The following is a 16,700-nucleotide window of genomic DNA, read 5'->3' on the forward strand; positions in this document are numbered from 1 at the left end:
TGATTCATAAGAAGTAATAAGAAAAGACCTTGGCCCCTACAATACATGCGCGTATATATATGCGAAAGAGAGAGAGAGATCAGACTCGATCCGGTCTCCCGAGTAAGCAGGTCGAGAACGAACTTGGAACCTGCCAGGTGACTCACCTATAGTCTCCATAATAACTCTCTCATCAAATCCTCGCTGCACGTATATAAATGCATATGCAAGAATATGCACGTCGTGGAACCCCCTACCCCCTAAAACAAAAAAAGAAAAAAAGAAAAAAAAAGGAAGGGAGAAAAATCCTAATCCGTGAGCGTAATTTCTAATCATAAAAAAATAAACGTAACAAATGGGGTACGTAATTGTTGATGTAAAAAATAAATCCTATCCTTGGATAAAGTTAAAAAATGAATGAAAGGTAAAAAAAGGAAACGATCGCAGGTTGAATATGCGAAACGATGGAACGTAAAACGGTCGGTGCGCAATCTGGCGGGACGAGATGAGACAACGACGACGTCATGTTGAAAAGGGAGTAAAGGGTGGGAAGGGAGGAAGGAAGGAAGGAAGGAAAGGTTAGGGTGGGGGGTTGGCTCTTTGGTTCTCACTGTCGCGAGGCGAGTTTATTCCGCGACGCGGGCACTTGGTAGCCGAACGGTGATCGCACGAGACGTATCACGGTGTACTCTCCGAAAGAAAAAGAAGAAGAAGAACGATAGAGAAAGGAAGAAAGAGATAATAATCATCAAGGAAAATTTGCGTTGCAGCATCTTACACCAGAGACAACCTACGTACTCTTTATCTACGACGGATTCTTTTCGTCTTATCTTCTCTTTTTGTCTACCGCGCTAAAGGTGAGTCAGACATTTTCTCTATTTTCTTTTTCTTTTTCTTTTACTTTTTTTTTTTTTTCTTAAATAATCTTTTAATTCAATTATTATACTATACGAGGAGGATACGACGAGAAGCAAAAGAGAAATCTCCTTTGTAGGTTAGAGATATTCTATGGAAGGAAAAAAAAAAACGTCACTCAACTTTTCATTTACGTGTGGTGGGACACGTTCGTAATTAAAATCGAAACAAATGAATGAATTATCGTTAAATTTTAATTTTCTCTTTTTCTTTTTTTTTTATTTTCTCTTTGGTCAACCATTTTGAAATTTTTATTCAATTAATACGTAGGGAAGTTGGATATTAATTGATCGTATATCGACTCTCGAAATATATTATTCATTTTTATGATCAAATGTTATATGTAGAAGAGATTTGTTTTATCTTTTCGTTAATAGTTATAACATTAATTTTAGCGTACTACTAGTTTAAATTTTTGGATTGGTAACATAATGTCTATGTTATTATAAATATATTTCGTTGGTCGTTTCTGACTTCATGAACATTGGAAGTTCGTGAGCGTTAACAGGATTCGCCATATGCCGGTGAATCCTCATTTGTTTCCAAGCGTTCCTTCGGTCTCCTTCGTAATCTTTCGTTAACGATCGGATTTCATTCCTGGTATATCGTTTCAAGAAGGTAGATCTGGTATAATCGTTTCAAGAAGGTAGATCGATATCGGTTCTCATTCACAACTGCTTTACTTTAGATACTTTCAATATCGGAATACAAAATTTGTTGATTTCTTTTTCTTTTTCTTTTTCTTTTTCTTTTTTTTTTCTTTCAAGAAGGTAGATCGATATCGGTTCTCATTCACAACTGCTTTACTTTAGATACTTTTCAATATCGGAATACAAAAATTTGTTGATTTCTTTTTCCCTTGTTTCTTTTTCTTTCTTTTTTTCTTATTGGAAATATTAAATAAAAACAAAAATAAAATAAATTCTCTTTAAAATAGGAGTACTACGATTAGGATGTTTTACCGATCGAGAGATGCAGATCGGTAAAAATCGATTAGTAAATCGAGTTGTTATTCGATTAACACTCCTTGTAAATCGACTCCTCAAACTAATTCGTTATCGATGGATGCAACAAAAGAACAATGCGAACTAATATCCGTTGCGGTTGTTCGCTTATGATGATCGAGGAAGTAACGAGAGTGGGTGCAGCCCGAGTTACGTAAGAAGGCTACCAGAGATGCCTCGGCAATATACAGTGACTCTCAAATATGACTCACGTTCATTAGTATATTATGAGTATTATTAAAGCAATGAATGATCACAGTGTCACTTCTCAATTGTCAAGAACATTCCTATGAATTTACCCGACCCACAAAGGACGTATATTATGATTTTTATCAAGAATTATTCTTCCGACCAATGAACGATCTCCAAACAAAATAATTAACCAGTAGGATGATGTTAAATGAATTTAAATTTTGTTACTAACTCGTTTAAAACATTGCAGTAATTTATTGGTACACACATATATGTAATATACGATTTTTATATAGAATTATTATTATGTCGATCGATCAAAGATTTCTATTTAAAAAAAAGATTAATCGATAAAATGTTAGTAAAAGGATTTAAATGAATATTTAATAAGTAAAATTATGATATTAATAGATAATATAATTAGTTCTACAAGATCAATAAATGATCTTGATAGAAAAAGACCAATGGGATGTTAGTAAGAGAATTTGAATTTCTTACAAGCTTCCTCGTTGGTCAGACGACCGGAGATGATCGTTCGCTTTAAGCGATCCGCATATACATTATAACTTTGCTAATTCAAAACGGAAATTGATAGTTGACAGACTTACGATCGTGTAACGGAACAAGTATTTACAAGTATGAATGTGTTGTGTATATATATATATTTATGTGTATTGTAGAACATAATTTTCACTCATGACTAATTTTTCATCCTCCCGTAGTTTCTTTGTTTTTTAAATTATTACGTTTTGTTCGACGGGAAAATTATTTCTACAATTTTACAATATATTTTCGTATTATCTAATTTTTTGTAATAATTTTTGTATGTTTCATCGTAGAACTGATATATATTTCTCTTATTATTGCAATTAATTGTTTCTAATATCAAAAATAAAAACAAACATAGTATTAGTTTGTTTGCAACAAAATCTATAAGATATTACGGTTCACTTCGTAAGTCAAATAGAAATGGACAAAAATACAAGAAACCCTAAAAGTTACGAGCTCGCAAAATAATCCTTTAAATATACTTGCGTGTACGTGTACACGGTTATATAGTTGGAAACTTTTCAACGTAAAGATAAAAAATAAAACAGTAAAGAAGACAGAGAGAGAAAAAAGAAGAAGAAGAAGAAGTTAGGTATAGGGAAGAGTATGACGTAGAGCTTCTTGATTATTTAAAAGCCAGATGTAGCGTATTACCATATGAACCGTCGGTGACGTTCTATGTATAACACATTGACTTACAGTGACTTACATCTCTTTACTTTGCGATTTAAGTTCTCGCATTGAAATCTAACACCCGTATCGATTTGTTAACATTCCGAAGAAAAACCTTTTCCATTAACACGAATAACAATCATAAGAAAAAATGTGAAAAGAAACAATTCATGCGATCATTCCATTGAATATAAATTTGAACAATACGTAAAAGTATTTTAACGCAGTACTGTATTGTTTGACATATTTTTTTCATTATCGTAAAAAACTACTGCCTTTAGATTTTTGTTCAACGGTCTATAGCATAGAACATTGAAATAATTTACGAACGTTTCCGCTTTACGATCGAACGAAAAACGATTATTACCTGTACTGTAAAATGGCCTTGACATTACACGCATCATGGCGTCGGGTATCCTCAACCAACTTCTTTTTACAAGATATCCGATTAATTTCCGATAGAAAAATATGTAGATCGAAAAGCTTTTTATATTCCCCTTGAAGAGCCCACGATATTATTATGTCATAGTTCTTGGCATTCACATTTACAGTTGCGTTTAATGAAAAAGAGTTTTTCTGTTTATTTCTTTTTTTTTTCAAAATGGCTCTCTAAGCAATTTTCAGTTATTTTTAAAAAATATAATTATATATCATTAATTTAATTAAAAGTATATAATATTTTCATTGGATAAAAAGAGTAAGATAATAAAATATATTAATGAAACAAAAGTAAATAGTCGAAGATAATAATGATAATAATAAATACACATATTATATATATATATAAAGATAAAAAATAATTAGAACCATTATTGCGTGAAGTTAGTTGCCGTTCTTATTCTACTTCATTGTGCATTATGTAGGATGTTACAAGAGCTCTGATTTGTTTGAACGTATGTACAAGACAAAATTAGAGTGCGAACTCTCGTAATACCATCTTTCGATTTCTGTCCTTGCATAATCTATACGACAGATGTTGGTGCCAACAGATTTTGTAAACAAATCTCTTTCGTACATACGTTCTAATGAGAAACGTTGCAATTGTCTTGCAATTTTGTTTTTTTCTTCTTTTTCTCTTGTCTTTTCTTTTAGTTAATAAACGAGAATGAAATAAAACTATAGGTAGAAAAATTCGTTGCTGTTGTTTCCGATGGGAAAGAGAAAAAAATTTTTTTTTTTAATAATCATTATGTGTTACAGTTTAACATCTCGACAAATGAAATTTAACGTAGTCCGATTCAGTCGGATAGTGAAAACATTCGTGCTACCTGTACTGTAAGTAAAATAGATTTATGCACGATATATACATTAAATATATATGTATTGGTTCTTGTCTTTTACATAAGAAAGATTACCGATCATGCGAAGTACGAAAAAAGAAAGAGAAACAGTATTATCGAGTAGCCGACTTAATCATTTTTAATCCGTACTTTAAATAAATTAATAAAACATTCTTATTATATGAGAGAGATCAGTATAACACCGACTAATACAAAAAACTATTAATATTTAAAATAGATGGATTAGTATTTATAATAAAATATCAATAAAATCTAATAATACATAACAACAACAAAGTACAAAATGCAATTTATGCAAAACTTACACTTTTGATTATGTATATCGAAAAATAAATACATATAATACTTTTATCATTTATTTCATAAAACACTTATCGTCAATTAATAAAACTACTAATTAAAGAATATTATCTAATAAAATTATTATTACCATGAAATCTATCTTACCATCTGAGCCATTTTCGTATTGGTAGAAACTTGAGCAATGCGTTAAAAGATGGCGCAACAAGTGAAAGCCGACAATGGCGGTAATTTAAACATTCAAATTTCGTGTCGTATATTACCTCACAATAAGGAAAATGAGATCTCTTCCGTGTAGTTCGAAGAAAAAAATTATCATAAATACTTAATATTTATTTTATGCAACTCTAAAAGAGACGAGCACAAGTCTACTATGTCGTTTTGAGATCAATCCGGAAAAGGACGATTACGTTAGTCGTCCGTTCATCTTTGTTATAATTTAACCACGCGTTCTCTTTCTTCGAATTAAAGCAAAAGCTCTCTCATTAAAGCAACTGTGACGTCCGGTTACATTATTCGATCGTTCTCTTACAACGAACATTTGTCTTATTAATATTGAAACGAGATTGATTATTTTGAAGAAAAAAGATATTCATAAATTTCTTCCCCCTACCCCCTTTTTATTTTTGTACATTATTATTCTCTGCAGGCTTATCAGATTGCAGAAATAAGTTTAAAACGTACGACGACAATGACGACAATGTTGTTCATTACTAATGGTTAATGACTTTGCTTGCGTAATCGAATGATGAGAGAGACATTCAAATGATTCCATGGTCTTACGATACGCACGGCCGCATTATTTGTCGCGACTCGTCATTATCAGCTTTCATTGCCATCTCAGAACATTACACACATAATTATTTATATATATATATAGATATATAGATATATGATATAGATTATAATTAAATTATTCAAGACCTCATAGCAGAGAAACTCAAGTACACTCGAGTACGAATAAAAAGAGACACAAAAGAGATTGATTACACACATTAATTTGAGCCAAAAAACTTATGACGTATCAAAAGAAAATAATACACGCAATGTGTTAAAATCGTTATCTCGTCCCAGCAACAAGAATCTTCAAAAAAAATCGTCAAATGATAAAATCATTTCTTATCGATAATATACAATCATATACCGCGCCTTGTGTTAATAATAAATGTTATCCAAAGAAACGGCAATACGAAACCGAATATCGTTATCTGATAACAAATGAGGCCGATTCATAACTTAAGTAAACATATATAAATGTTAGAAGAAAAAAAAAGTATACGAAATGAGAGATTACAATCTAAAGAAAAGAGAGAGAGATAAAAAGAAAATAAAAATTTTTGAATGGAGGGGAAAAGAAGAAATTAATGAGATAGTATATGTATGGAACACTGTGTACGTGTGTATGTATGTATAATATGCATGGATGTGTAAAAGTTGATTCCAAATCGAATGTTGAAGTGGCCAAAGTTGTTGTTACGCGAAGAGAGCAGTTTCCTGTTATAAAGTAGAATCAAAAGTAGAGATGAACATGGGGGGTAAGGATAAAATTGGGTGGGGTAGGATTGGGTGGTAGGAGATGGAGGTGGAGGGGGGATGTGCATAGATAGAGAAAGAGAGGTAGTAAATGGTCCTACGGTGTATAGGTGCGTAATATCGACCGGGTAGCCTTCCGTGCTGGACGAGGTGCCCCACCCTGTAGTGAGGTAGTAGGGATTGTGCGTTTCCTTTTCACTGTATATATATATATATATGTATATGTTATGATGACAGTTTCTATATGTGTAAGTACGTGAATGTATATAGAAAGAGAGAGAAATATAGAAAGAAAGAAAGAAGAAAAAAAAGAAAAGATATTGCTAGATAGATTTTCTTTAAAGTTTTTAATGATAGCATTGTTAAGATCAGTGTTGTTCCAGTTAAAGAACTATTTCAAGGATTACAATTTTAAGAGTTTATGGTAGTGGTTGGTTGGTTGATTGGTGGTGGTGGAGGTGGTGCTGCTGGCTGCTGCTGGTATGGTGGTGATGGTTCTGGTTGTTGTGTAGAGTGGAATAGTGTGTGGTGGGTGTGCAAAAGAGAGAGAGAGAGAGAGAGAGAAGAGAAGAGAAACAGAATCAGGGGGCTTATGTCGCAGGCGCAGGTGAATTGTAAAGAAAGAGAGGAAGACTTTGGGCGAGGGGTTTTAGTGGGATGGTTGGTAGAACAAGCTGAATAGAACCGGCACACACCACCACCGTCGCGCGCCCGCTGTGGTCGACCAGACGCAATTCCCAGCATCCCGTTCGCGTTTAACGTTCCATTATTCTATTCTTCTTCGAATTTCTAATCGAATGTCTGTCACGTGGCTTTTTGTATAAACTTTTATAAATAGATTTTCTATCTTAATTCTATACAAAATCGTTGTCGTCGTCAGCGTCGTCGTCGGCGTCGTCGTATATTATAGTTTTCGATTATAATTAAATCAAGAGGAATAGATTATCCGATAAATTTTTCCTTTACACTGTTCTATAAGAAGGGGGGGTAGCAGGTATTTCTTGAAGTGCCAAGAGTGAAGTGATAGTTTAAACGAAATTTTTCTAAACAATTTTTTTGTAATATCGTCTACAGCTTGTTGTTCAATTTTTAACACGTGACTGATATCTCTTCTATCTCCTTTTTGTCTCTCGTTTTTCTTCTTCTTCTTCTTCTTCTATCAAAGTGGTGTGTCCTCCTGTTATTATAAAAAGGATTATTCTTTCATTGGTCGGGATTGAATAAATACTATTATCTCTTCCTCTCTCTTTCTATATGTCATTTTATTGGAACAGAAAATTTATAGTCTTGACACAGGTGGTTTTTTGTTTAATTAATTAGTTTAAAAAAAGAAACTAAGATTAAGAAGAGAGTTGTGAGATACTTTTTACTAAAGTATTTTTATTCCTATAAACTATCTTCCTATTCTCTCTCTGGACCATTCCCATTATTCCAGCTCTCACTCTCGCTCTCTTCTTATTCTTCTTCGAATATACACGAGGGTGCGTCTCCGGTTAGGCTAATCTACACAACATGGCCGGGTGCACATCGAAGGAATACACCTCGGCCGACGAGTATGTATCGGATAGATCATTCATTGTTTTATTTTATTACTCTTTTATATAATATAATATCATTTGATTTAATTTTTTTAAACATATACGTATTTACAAAGAAAAGAAAAATAAATGAATAAATAATTGTACGCTTCTTTAAATAGAAAAATAATATATCTCTCGTTGAGAGAGAGAGAGATCAGGGTATAATTTATTATTATTATTATCATCAAAATATAATAAAATTTGTATTTTTAATTTCTAGTCAGCCATATTGGAAAAATATATATATATGTATATATATATTAATATAAAAACAATAGGACGTGATTCTAATTAAAAGATAAAATATATTATTGATCGGATAAATCATTAATAGTTAATCATCACTGTTATTTCTAATAATATTATTATTATCGTAATAATTACATTTTATTCTAACTTATACGTATATTCGGCCATATTGGAAAAAAATAGAGTAGAATGGCCATTGTGTTTTTCAGTAACAAAATAAAATTATTTATCGTATATAGATTATCAATAATTATCAATTATAATTATTGTTATAATATTATTAAAGATTATATATATATATATATATTTCTTTTTTATTTAAATAAAAAAAATACACTCGCGCATATTATAGATTTACAGACAATTTTCTTTTAGAATATAATAAAAATTGAGTTAAGTTTTATTTAGATTGAGATGATGTTATGTGACGTCATATTATCCTGACCAAAGGAAGGAAGTTAAAAAAAAAAATAAAAAAATAAAGAAAAAAAGCGCAATGGGTATATGTACTTCGATGGGCATATGCGAATCGACGGAAAATACTCCAGCGATCGACGAGTATGTACAAAATGTGTAATTTCTATTCTCTCTATGTGCAACAACTGCAAAAACAAAATTCAAATGAAGAAGAAAAGTTTTGTTACGTACACGTCGATTACACTGGACATTTATTCTATTTTTTCTTTTTTTTTTTTTTTTTCTACACCAGTCTATGTTATGTCCGCACCTATGTTCGTGCACACATTTCCTTCTCTTACGTACTTTGATTGATAAATAAATGATTATGTAAAAAAACAAAATGTAAAAAAAAAGTATTCTGTCGATCATCCCATTCCGTACGTGCGTGCCCATCGTTATGCATGAATTTTGCACAATTTAATTACAAAAACAAAAAAATATTCTACGTGTTTATCACACACACGTGAAATTATCAAAATGAGAAAAAAAATTAATTGTTTATAAATTTTAATTTATTTCTGTATAATATATATGTACCGATAATTATATGAACCAATAGAATTCAATCCACGGCTATAATTATTGGCCCATATATATAAAATAAATATTATATATATATATATAAATGAAATTTAATGAAATGTACGTTTGTGATTGCAGTAAAAAGGAAAGCAATAACATGGTCGACCAAGCAGTATTGGACAAATTGGAAGCTGGCTATGCCAAGCTTGCCGCTTCCGATAGCAAATCGTTATTGAAGAAACATTTAACGAAAGAAATATTCGATCAACTTAAAACGAAAAAAACATCTTTTGGTTCAACCCTATTGGATGTGATCCAATCTGGATTAGAGAATCATGATTCTGGCGTTGGTATTTATGCTCCTGACGCCGAAGCCTACACCGTTTTTGCTGATCTCTTTGATCCCATCATTGATGATTATCATGGTGGTTTTAAAAAAACCGATAAACATCCTCCCAAGGACTTTGGAGATGTTGATTCTTTGGGAAATCTTGACCCGGCTGTAGGTTTCCTTTGATAAGAACAATTAATTAACACTTTGCTAATTATTTAAATCATAAATATTTTTATTGATTGTGATTTTAAGTTAAACAATTAGCAGAATGTTGATATAAGTGGTTTTTTTTTTAAGTTACTAATAAATCATTGATTATTTTTTTTTTAGGGTGAATTCATTGTTTCCACCCGTGTCAGATGTGGACGTTCATTGGACGGTTATCCCTTCAATCCTTGCTTAACTGAAGCGCAATACAAAGAAATGGAAGAGAAAGTATCCAGCACTCTATCTGGTTTGGAAGGCGAATTGAAAGGAACTTTCTATCCATTAACTGGCATGAGCAAAGAAGTCCAACAAAAACTGATTGATGATCATTTCCTTTTCAAAGAGGGTGATCGTTTCCTTCAAACTGCCAACGCGTGCCGTTTCTGGCCAACCGGTCGTGGTATTTTCCACAACGATGCTAAGACCTTCCTCGTATGGTGTAACGAAGAAGATCATCTTCGTATTATCTCCATGCAAATGGGTGGTGATCTTGGACAGGTTGGTTAACAAAATCATTTATTTTACATTTTATTATTATAAATGTTGTTATGAAAAAATCGAACCATTCAAAACCAATTACAATCAATATAATATTCTATACTTTGTAGAGATAAAATATTGTTGCTAAATTTAATATTTATTAATATCTCTATCTTTTTATACCAACACATAAAATAATAATCCTCTACAATTGAAATATTATTTTCCAGGTATATAGACGTCTCGTAACCGCCGTTAACGACATCGAGAAACGACTTCCATTTTCCCATAACGATCGTTTCGGCTTCTTAACATTCTGCCCAACGAATCTTGGTACGACGGTTCGTGCATCCGTACACATCAAAGTACCCAAGTTGGCAGCCAACAAGGAAAAACTTGAATCCGTAGCTGCCCAATACAATCTTCAAGTACGTGGTACTCGCGGTGAACACACTGAAGCCGAGGGTGGAATTTATGATATTTCCAACAAGCGTCGTCTTGGTTTGACTGAATACCAGGCTGTTAAGGAGATGCACGATGGTATTGCCGAATTGATCAAGATTGAGAAGGAACTTTAAATGAATAATTCAAATCAATACAAAAAGTATCAAAAACAGTAATAAAAAACAAGATAAAGAAGAAATACATGCAAGAAGAAGAAGAAGATACACACTCCTTTTTACGTGAATGATGGATTCCTATATATATATATATATATTTTTTTTTTTCCTGTTTTGAACCATTATTATTATTATTATTATTATTATTATTATTAATTATTATAATATTATCCCCTCTTCGTCGTTCATTTCTATTTCACATTTCTCGTTCCAATGCAAAAGCACTGTCTTTTTCTGCCCGTGCTTCTCTTCTTCTTTATTTGCTGTTCCTTTAATTTTTTTTAATTTCTTTATCTATCTATCTATCTCCTTCTCGCACGCGCGATATCATATTTTTCTTTCTTTTTTTTTTTTCTTTGGTTGGTTGGTCTCCCCGTCAATCTCCACGAACTTTACTTTGGTTTTTGTTTTAACAAGAACACAATTATTAACAATTATTAAGAGCATGAGTCGAGATTTAGGAGCGTTTCTCAAAAAAAACGCGCATATTCCAGCTAGCGCTTGTGTAGTAAAAAAACATTATTACCAGGTTGTAATGGTGGTGATTAATGATGACGATGATGATAATGATTATTATTACTATTATTATTATTATTATTATTATTATAATGATGATAGTGGGTGGATATGAGAACGATGATGAAGAAAGCGAATTTCAAATCACAAATAAAGAAACATACACATTTTATTTATCGTCTAATTTTCAATATCCACAATATCATTTTTTTCCTTCATATATACTTCTTTACATATAATGTACATTGAAAATTAATTATTATATTTATTGTTCGAGTATGTATATATATATATATATTCTTTTTTCACACCAAAAGAGTATTAAAAAATATATCGAAGTATAATATTTAAATACATAAACTTCAAAAAAAATTAGCGATAATATTTAATTAAACACACACATATACATTCATCGAACATGAAAGTTTCTTGCTCTAAGGAATAATTAATCATAAATATATATATATTTATTTAAAACATCACAAATTTTTCTTGTATTTCTATTTAAATCGTTTGTGCGTGTATTTGTACATATATGTGTATATGTATATATGTACACGCGATTTTATTAGGAAACACATACATGTGTATGTATTCAAGAAATAGGAACACACATGCATTAATTGCAAGAATATATATATATATAAATATATCTGATCGAAAGTGTAAGATTATTGACTAAATGAGAAGTTTTCTCAAAAACTAGTATTCGTATAAATAATCGAAGACATTAGTAGAAAACGCGTTTGTTCTTTTTAGTTTTAAATATTCGTTACCAGTTACAATTTAATAAACAACTCTCGGTATAGAATTCCCAAAAGAAATCCAATTAATTAGGAGAACTTTCAAAATACATGAAATCCTGTAATTGATAATTGATAATTAATTACATATTATGTTACGTATTAATAAATTAGAACCTCCAGTTTCCGAATTAATAGAGAGACATAATAATTGTTCGGATAAAGGAATTTTTATATAAGTAGAATGATGCTGCTAATAATTTTCCTTGCATTTTCATCATTTTTTAATTTATCGAGTATTCCTTATTTTTCTTTTTTTTTTTATTTCAATCTTTAATACTAAACGTTTCCTTTTTAATACCATTATACGTAGAATTGTAAATGCGTTAAATATCAATTCAATATAGTACAGCAATAAGAAAGATATAATATTATACAAGAGATGTATTACGTTGTCGATTATCGACTATCGTTGTTATCAACTTTTAAAGTAGAAAATAACACAAGTAAGAAAATGTGTATGTCGAAACTAGATCATTGGATACTGTAGGTTCCAATATATATAGGGTGTTTCATAATATGTAGATCCTACTTCAAGAGTACACAAGAGACACTAAACACCATGATACAACAATTCATATAAACATGTGTTCTTCTAATTGATCATGAGGATGATCATTTCGAACATTTTTTATAAAGATAAACTATCACGGATTATTATTAAAACACAAAAGTAACTATAACTTTAAAACAAGATCAAATAGTATACAAGTTTATATGAACTTTCTTCGTTGTTCCTTGTTTTCTCCGTTGACTTCTGAAATTGATTTCACATATTGCGAAACACCCTTTATATAAAATTAATTGAAATATTGTTATTGTATCGTACTTACTATCAAAAGGCATGCACCGAGTAGAACGGCTTTGATTTTAACGTCAAGATCAATCGGAAAACTTATACCAAAATTATCAGCATCCGTAAAAATTTCACGAGAAATGCCGCTCCATTGTTTACTGATCACACCAACACGGTGAACACCATCGGCAGATTTTACCTAATAATCGTTTGAAAAATATAAGAAACTATTAAAGTGTTATTTTATTTGATAATGACGATTATGCTTATAATATGAATTCGTGAGAAAAATATTTATTTAAAAAGTCTAGAATTGGCCAACATTTATATTTAGAATACTGTTACCACTTTAGCAACTATTTACAACTACTGAGCTAGCCAAAATCCGAATTTAGGATTTTTAGAATGTTACGAGTTCATCAAACAATTACTTAGATCACTGACTTAATTATTGGCCCTAGAAACAAATACTTCTCACAAATTGTTAACACATATACCAAACGAAACATGCGACGACCGATGTAAAGAAAATTAATCGGGCCTTTAGATGAGTCTGAAATCCATTGGGATTAAAATCTAAAATTATTTTCGATATATTGTTCTCTTTCTATGGAATTATTTGTAATGAAATTTCTTAAGGATCACCTAGTCACGTTTAAATGAAACTGTTCAACCAACAATACCCCCCATTGTGGATTTAATATAATTGATTATAGAAAAATAATATATAATTACTTTGAAAGTAGCTTCTAGGCAACGTAATAACGGTCCTTTTATTGTCAATACCGTATCGCCATTTGCATTGCGTATTGAAAACCATGGCCTAAAAATAGCCCAATCTTGAACAACCGATCCCAATAAGACACCACCAGAATAAACTTCCAATTCCTATATAGAAAAATAATAATAATAATAATTCATTATATAGATGAACAACAAATTTAAATACACACATTTAATGAATATATATTATTATATTGATTGTTATATTAAAAGATAAACCTGTAAGCAACATGGACAGCAACAACTATCACATTTCAATGGACGAATCATATGAAGGACTTCTCTTCCAATTCCATCTAATACTTTGAATTCACAACTGCGATAAGTTCCGCAACAATAACGTGAACAACAGTTTGATTTTTCAGCTACATAATAAATTTGTTCACCCCTTATGTTCATTACTTTGTATTTATTTTTAGTTTCAAAATCGACAATTACTGTGAAAATAATTTCATTCAATATTATTCGTTATACAATATAATTAGAAAATATATATATATGTGTGTGTGTTTCAAGATTAATATTATTTAAAAGATAATATAATAATTCACATATAATATATATTAAATTTGAATTTATAGTTAATATACAAACCTTCGAAAAGTTCGACTTTTTGTTTGACGAATAAATGATCAAGGCCCATAAGGTATTCCAAACCTGGCGGACAAATCGTATTCGTTGCGGGCCAACCACCTGTAACACATTTTTTTTCTTATTCTCTTTTTATTAATTTTCTTCAATAAATTAGACTTAATTGATGAACATTAATCAATGTTGTTTTTAATAGTAGGAAAAAGGAAAAAAAAAGAACAAAAACATATTATTCTGGAAGAAAATATTTCATTAAAAAATAAACAACAATCGAATCGGTGTCCGAAAGAAGAGTTTGTGTTACACATTAAAAACTTGAAACATAGATCAGTATTTCTCAAATTGTTCCACTTGACTTGTATTTTATCATAAACTCAACAAACACATATTATATCAAAGTGATTTCGAATGAATTTATCCATCGTTCGTAATTTTAAGAATTTGTTCATTTTATTCAATTTCCTACGATTCTCAAATATCTCAAATATAGTTTACGCAACTTCGTACGGATTCGAGAGCCATACTTTGAAAAAAAACAAATATAACATAAACACTTCTTCGAGACACCCCTTCAAGGATTATTTTTCTAAACCTTTTCTCATCGTCGGTTAAAAATCTAGTATATCCTTTCCTTTTCGAACGACATTTTCTAATCGTTTCTCTAAACAACGTACGAAGAAATCTACGAAATTGTTCCACTTTTACGTTCCAGGAATCATCGAAATATTCCGTATCCATCACTTCACTTTATTTTCAATAACGTTCAAACATTTATTTTCCTTTCTCTTCTCAACATATTTTTTCGTTTTCCTAATTTTTCTTAGAATACCTTTTTAAAAAATTATATTCTCTTTTTTTTGACTAGCACATCTTATCCCGTTGATGTTATTCCTCGTACAATAATGATCGGAATAATTAATGCATGTTTATAATATTAACTTTTAGAAGATAAGAGAAATGGGCTTTGAGACATTGAGTTTTTTTCCAATATACGTTTGTTATGTATAAAAAAAAACAATTCTTGCAATCTTCTTCTTTTGCTAAAGATAATGGTATAGAATTATTTTCCTTTTCAGGATACATACACACACACACACACATACATTTATATTTATATTTGTCTATCTTTATCTCTTGTTTTTTCTTTCTTTTTACTTTTATCTTTTTATTGCTAGATAAATTTAAGGGACAAAATGAGAACAGACTTCTTCGATATAACAATCTCTAACAATTGATAATATTCAATTTAAGTATACTTGTCTTATATCTTTTCAGAGTAAAAAAAATGTCATGGTATAATTATTTCAATAAATAACAGATTATTTAAAACGAGTATTAAAACTTACAAGAAGAAAAAATCAAATCTCATTTCTCACGTAATAATAATAATTATTTTAATGTAAGAGAGAGAAAAGAAATGTGTTTGAATAATTATTGTACGCATAAGACGAGCCTTTAACGTTAAATTAAATAAATAAATAAAACACGTTTGTTTTTGTTAGAAGTTTGGAAAGATAAGTTTTTTCTTAGAAATATACATTTCATCACTTCACTCACTCGCGATATAGAACATATGTTTTTTATTATTTACAAAACGGTAGGATTGAAATTTCAATTATTTTTCATTATTGTTTCTTTTCCTTTTCTTTCATTTGTCACAACATTTAACGCAAATATTGACAACAATTTATTATCTATAAATGTATACGCTCCCGAATTTAATTGACAAAATTAAATTAATCTTTCACTTCCTCGAAGTAACAGATTTGATAAAACTTAAAATGAACTCCGTACGTCTGTCTGTCTCTCTGTATCGTTTTTTCTGTCCATCTATCTGTCGTGATCTGATAAGAGGCAACAATTCGCGTAGGTGGGAGTACAGATCAACTGGGGGGAATAATCTGTCCGACATCTACATTAACGAACACGACCATTATCTAGTTACTGATCATTACATCTCCAGTAGCCTTTGCAGGTTTTATACTTCAAATAAACCCTTTTACAAATAATATTCTACTTTTTAAATTATCAATTAAACCCCCTCGTGCAAATCGTATTATATAACATTATTGCAAATCAAATTCATCCTTTACCAAATCAAATACGCCTTTTTTTCAAGAGAAGAATGAATTTGATTTTTTAAATAAGAAAATTTAATTATATTAATAGTTGATTTATATATTTATTTACCTGGCGGTGCTTGCGGCATAAACGGCGGCGTTGGAAATTCATTTGGTCCGGGTGCAGTCGCAATAGGCATTCCTGGTTGATAATACATCGGCGTGGGAATCGAATTTGGTTGTGTAAAATACGGA

The 16,700-nt window shown here is 30.6% G+C and overlaps 2 protein-coding genes across 3 annotated transcripts; one reads left to right on the forward strand and one right to left on the reverse strand.

The window, feature by feature from the left end:
* The first annotated feature begins 535 nt into the window (after nucleotides 1-535).
* On the forward strand, nucleotides 536-10,890 carry LOC122513807 (arginine kinase). The gene is made up of 4 exons (XM_043630279.1): nucleotides 536-836; nucleotides 9,394-9,757; nucleotides 9,920-10,294; nucleotides 10,507-10,890. The coding sequence occupies exons 2-4, from the start codon at nucleotides 9,413-9,415 to the stop codon at nucleotides 10,852-10,854; spliced, it is 1,068 nt and encodes a 355-aa protein (XP_043486214.1). The 5' UTR covers nucleotides 536-836; nucleotides 9,394-9,412; the 3' UTR covers nucleotides 10,855-10,890.
* Nucleotides 10,891-12,183: 1,293 nt separating this feature from the next.
* LOC122513809 (phospholipid scramblase 1-like) lies at nucleotides 12,184-16,679 on the reverse strand. 2 transcript variants are annotated; one of them, XM_043630280.1, is made up of 6 exons: nucleotides 16,576-16,679; nucleotides 14,389-14,487; nucleotides 14,014-14,231; nucleotides 13,747-13,899; nucleotides 13,049-13,210; nucleotides 12,184-12,274 (listed from the first exon to the last, which is right to left on the reverse strand). In XM_043630280.1, exons 1-6 carry the CDS (start codon nucleotides 16,661-16,663, stop codon nucleotides 12,242-12,244), a joined length of 753 nt encoding a protein of 250 aa, XP_043486215.1. In that variant the 5' UTR covers nucleotides 16,664-16,679; the 3' UTR covers nucleotides 12,184-12,241. The 2 variants fall into 2 exon arrangements, with proteins under 2 accessions (XP_043486215.1, XP_043486216.1); XM_043630281.1 differs by lacking the exon at nucleotides 16,576-16,679 and adding an exon at nucleotides 14,978-15,439.
* Nucleotides 16,680-16,700: the final 21 nt, after the last annotated feature.

The sequence above is a fragment of the Polistes fuscatus genome, unplaced genomic scaffold (genome assembly GCF_010416935.1).
Source record: "Polistes fuscatus isolate 324 unplaced genomic scaffold, CU_Pfus_HIC Scaffold13, whole genome shotgun sequence".
Lineage (NCBI taxonomy): Eukaryota > Metazoa > Arthropoda > Insecta > Hymenoptera > Vespidae > Polistes > Polistes fuscatus.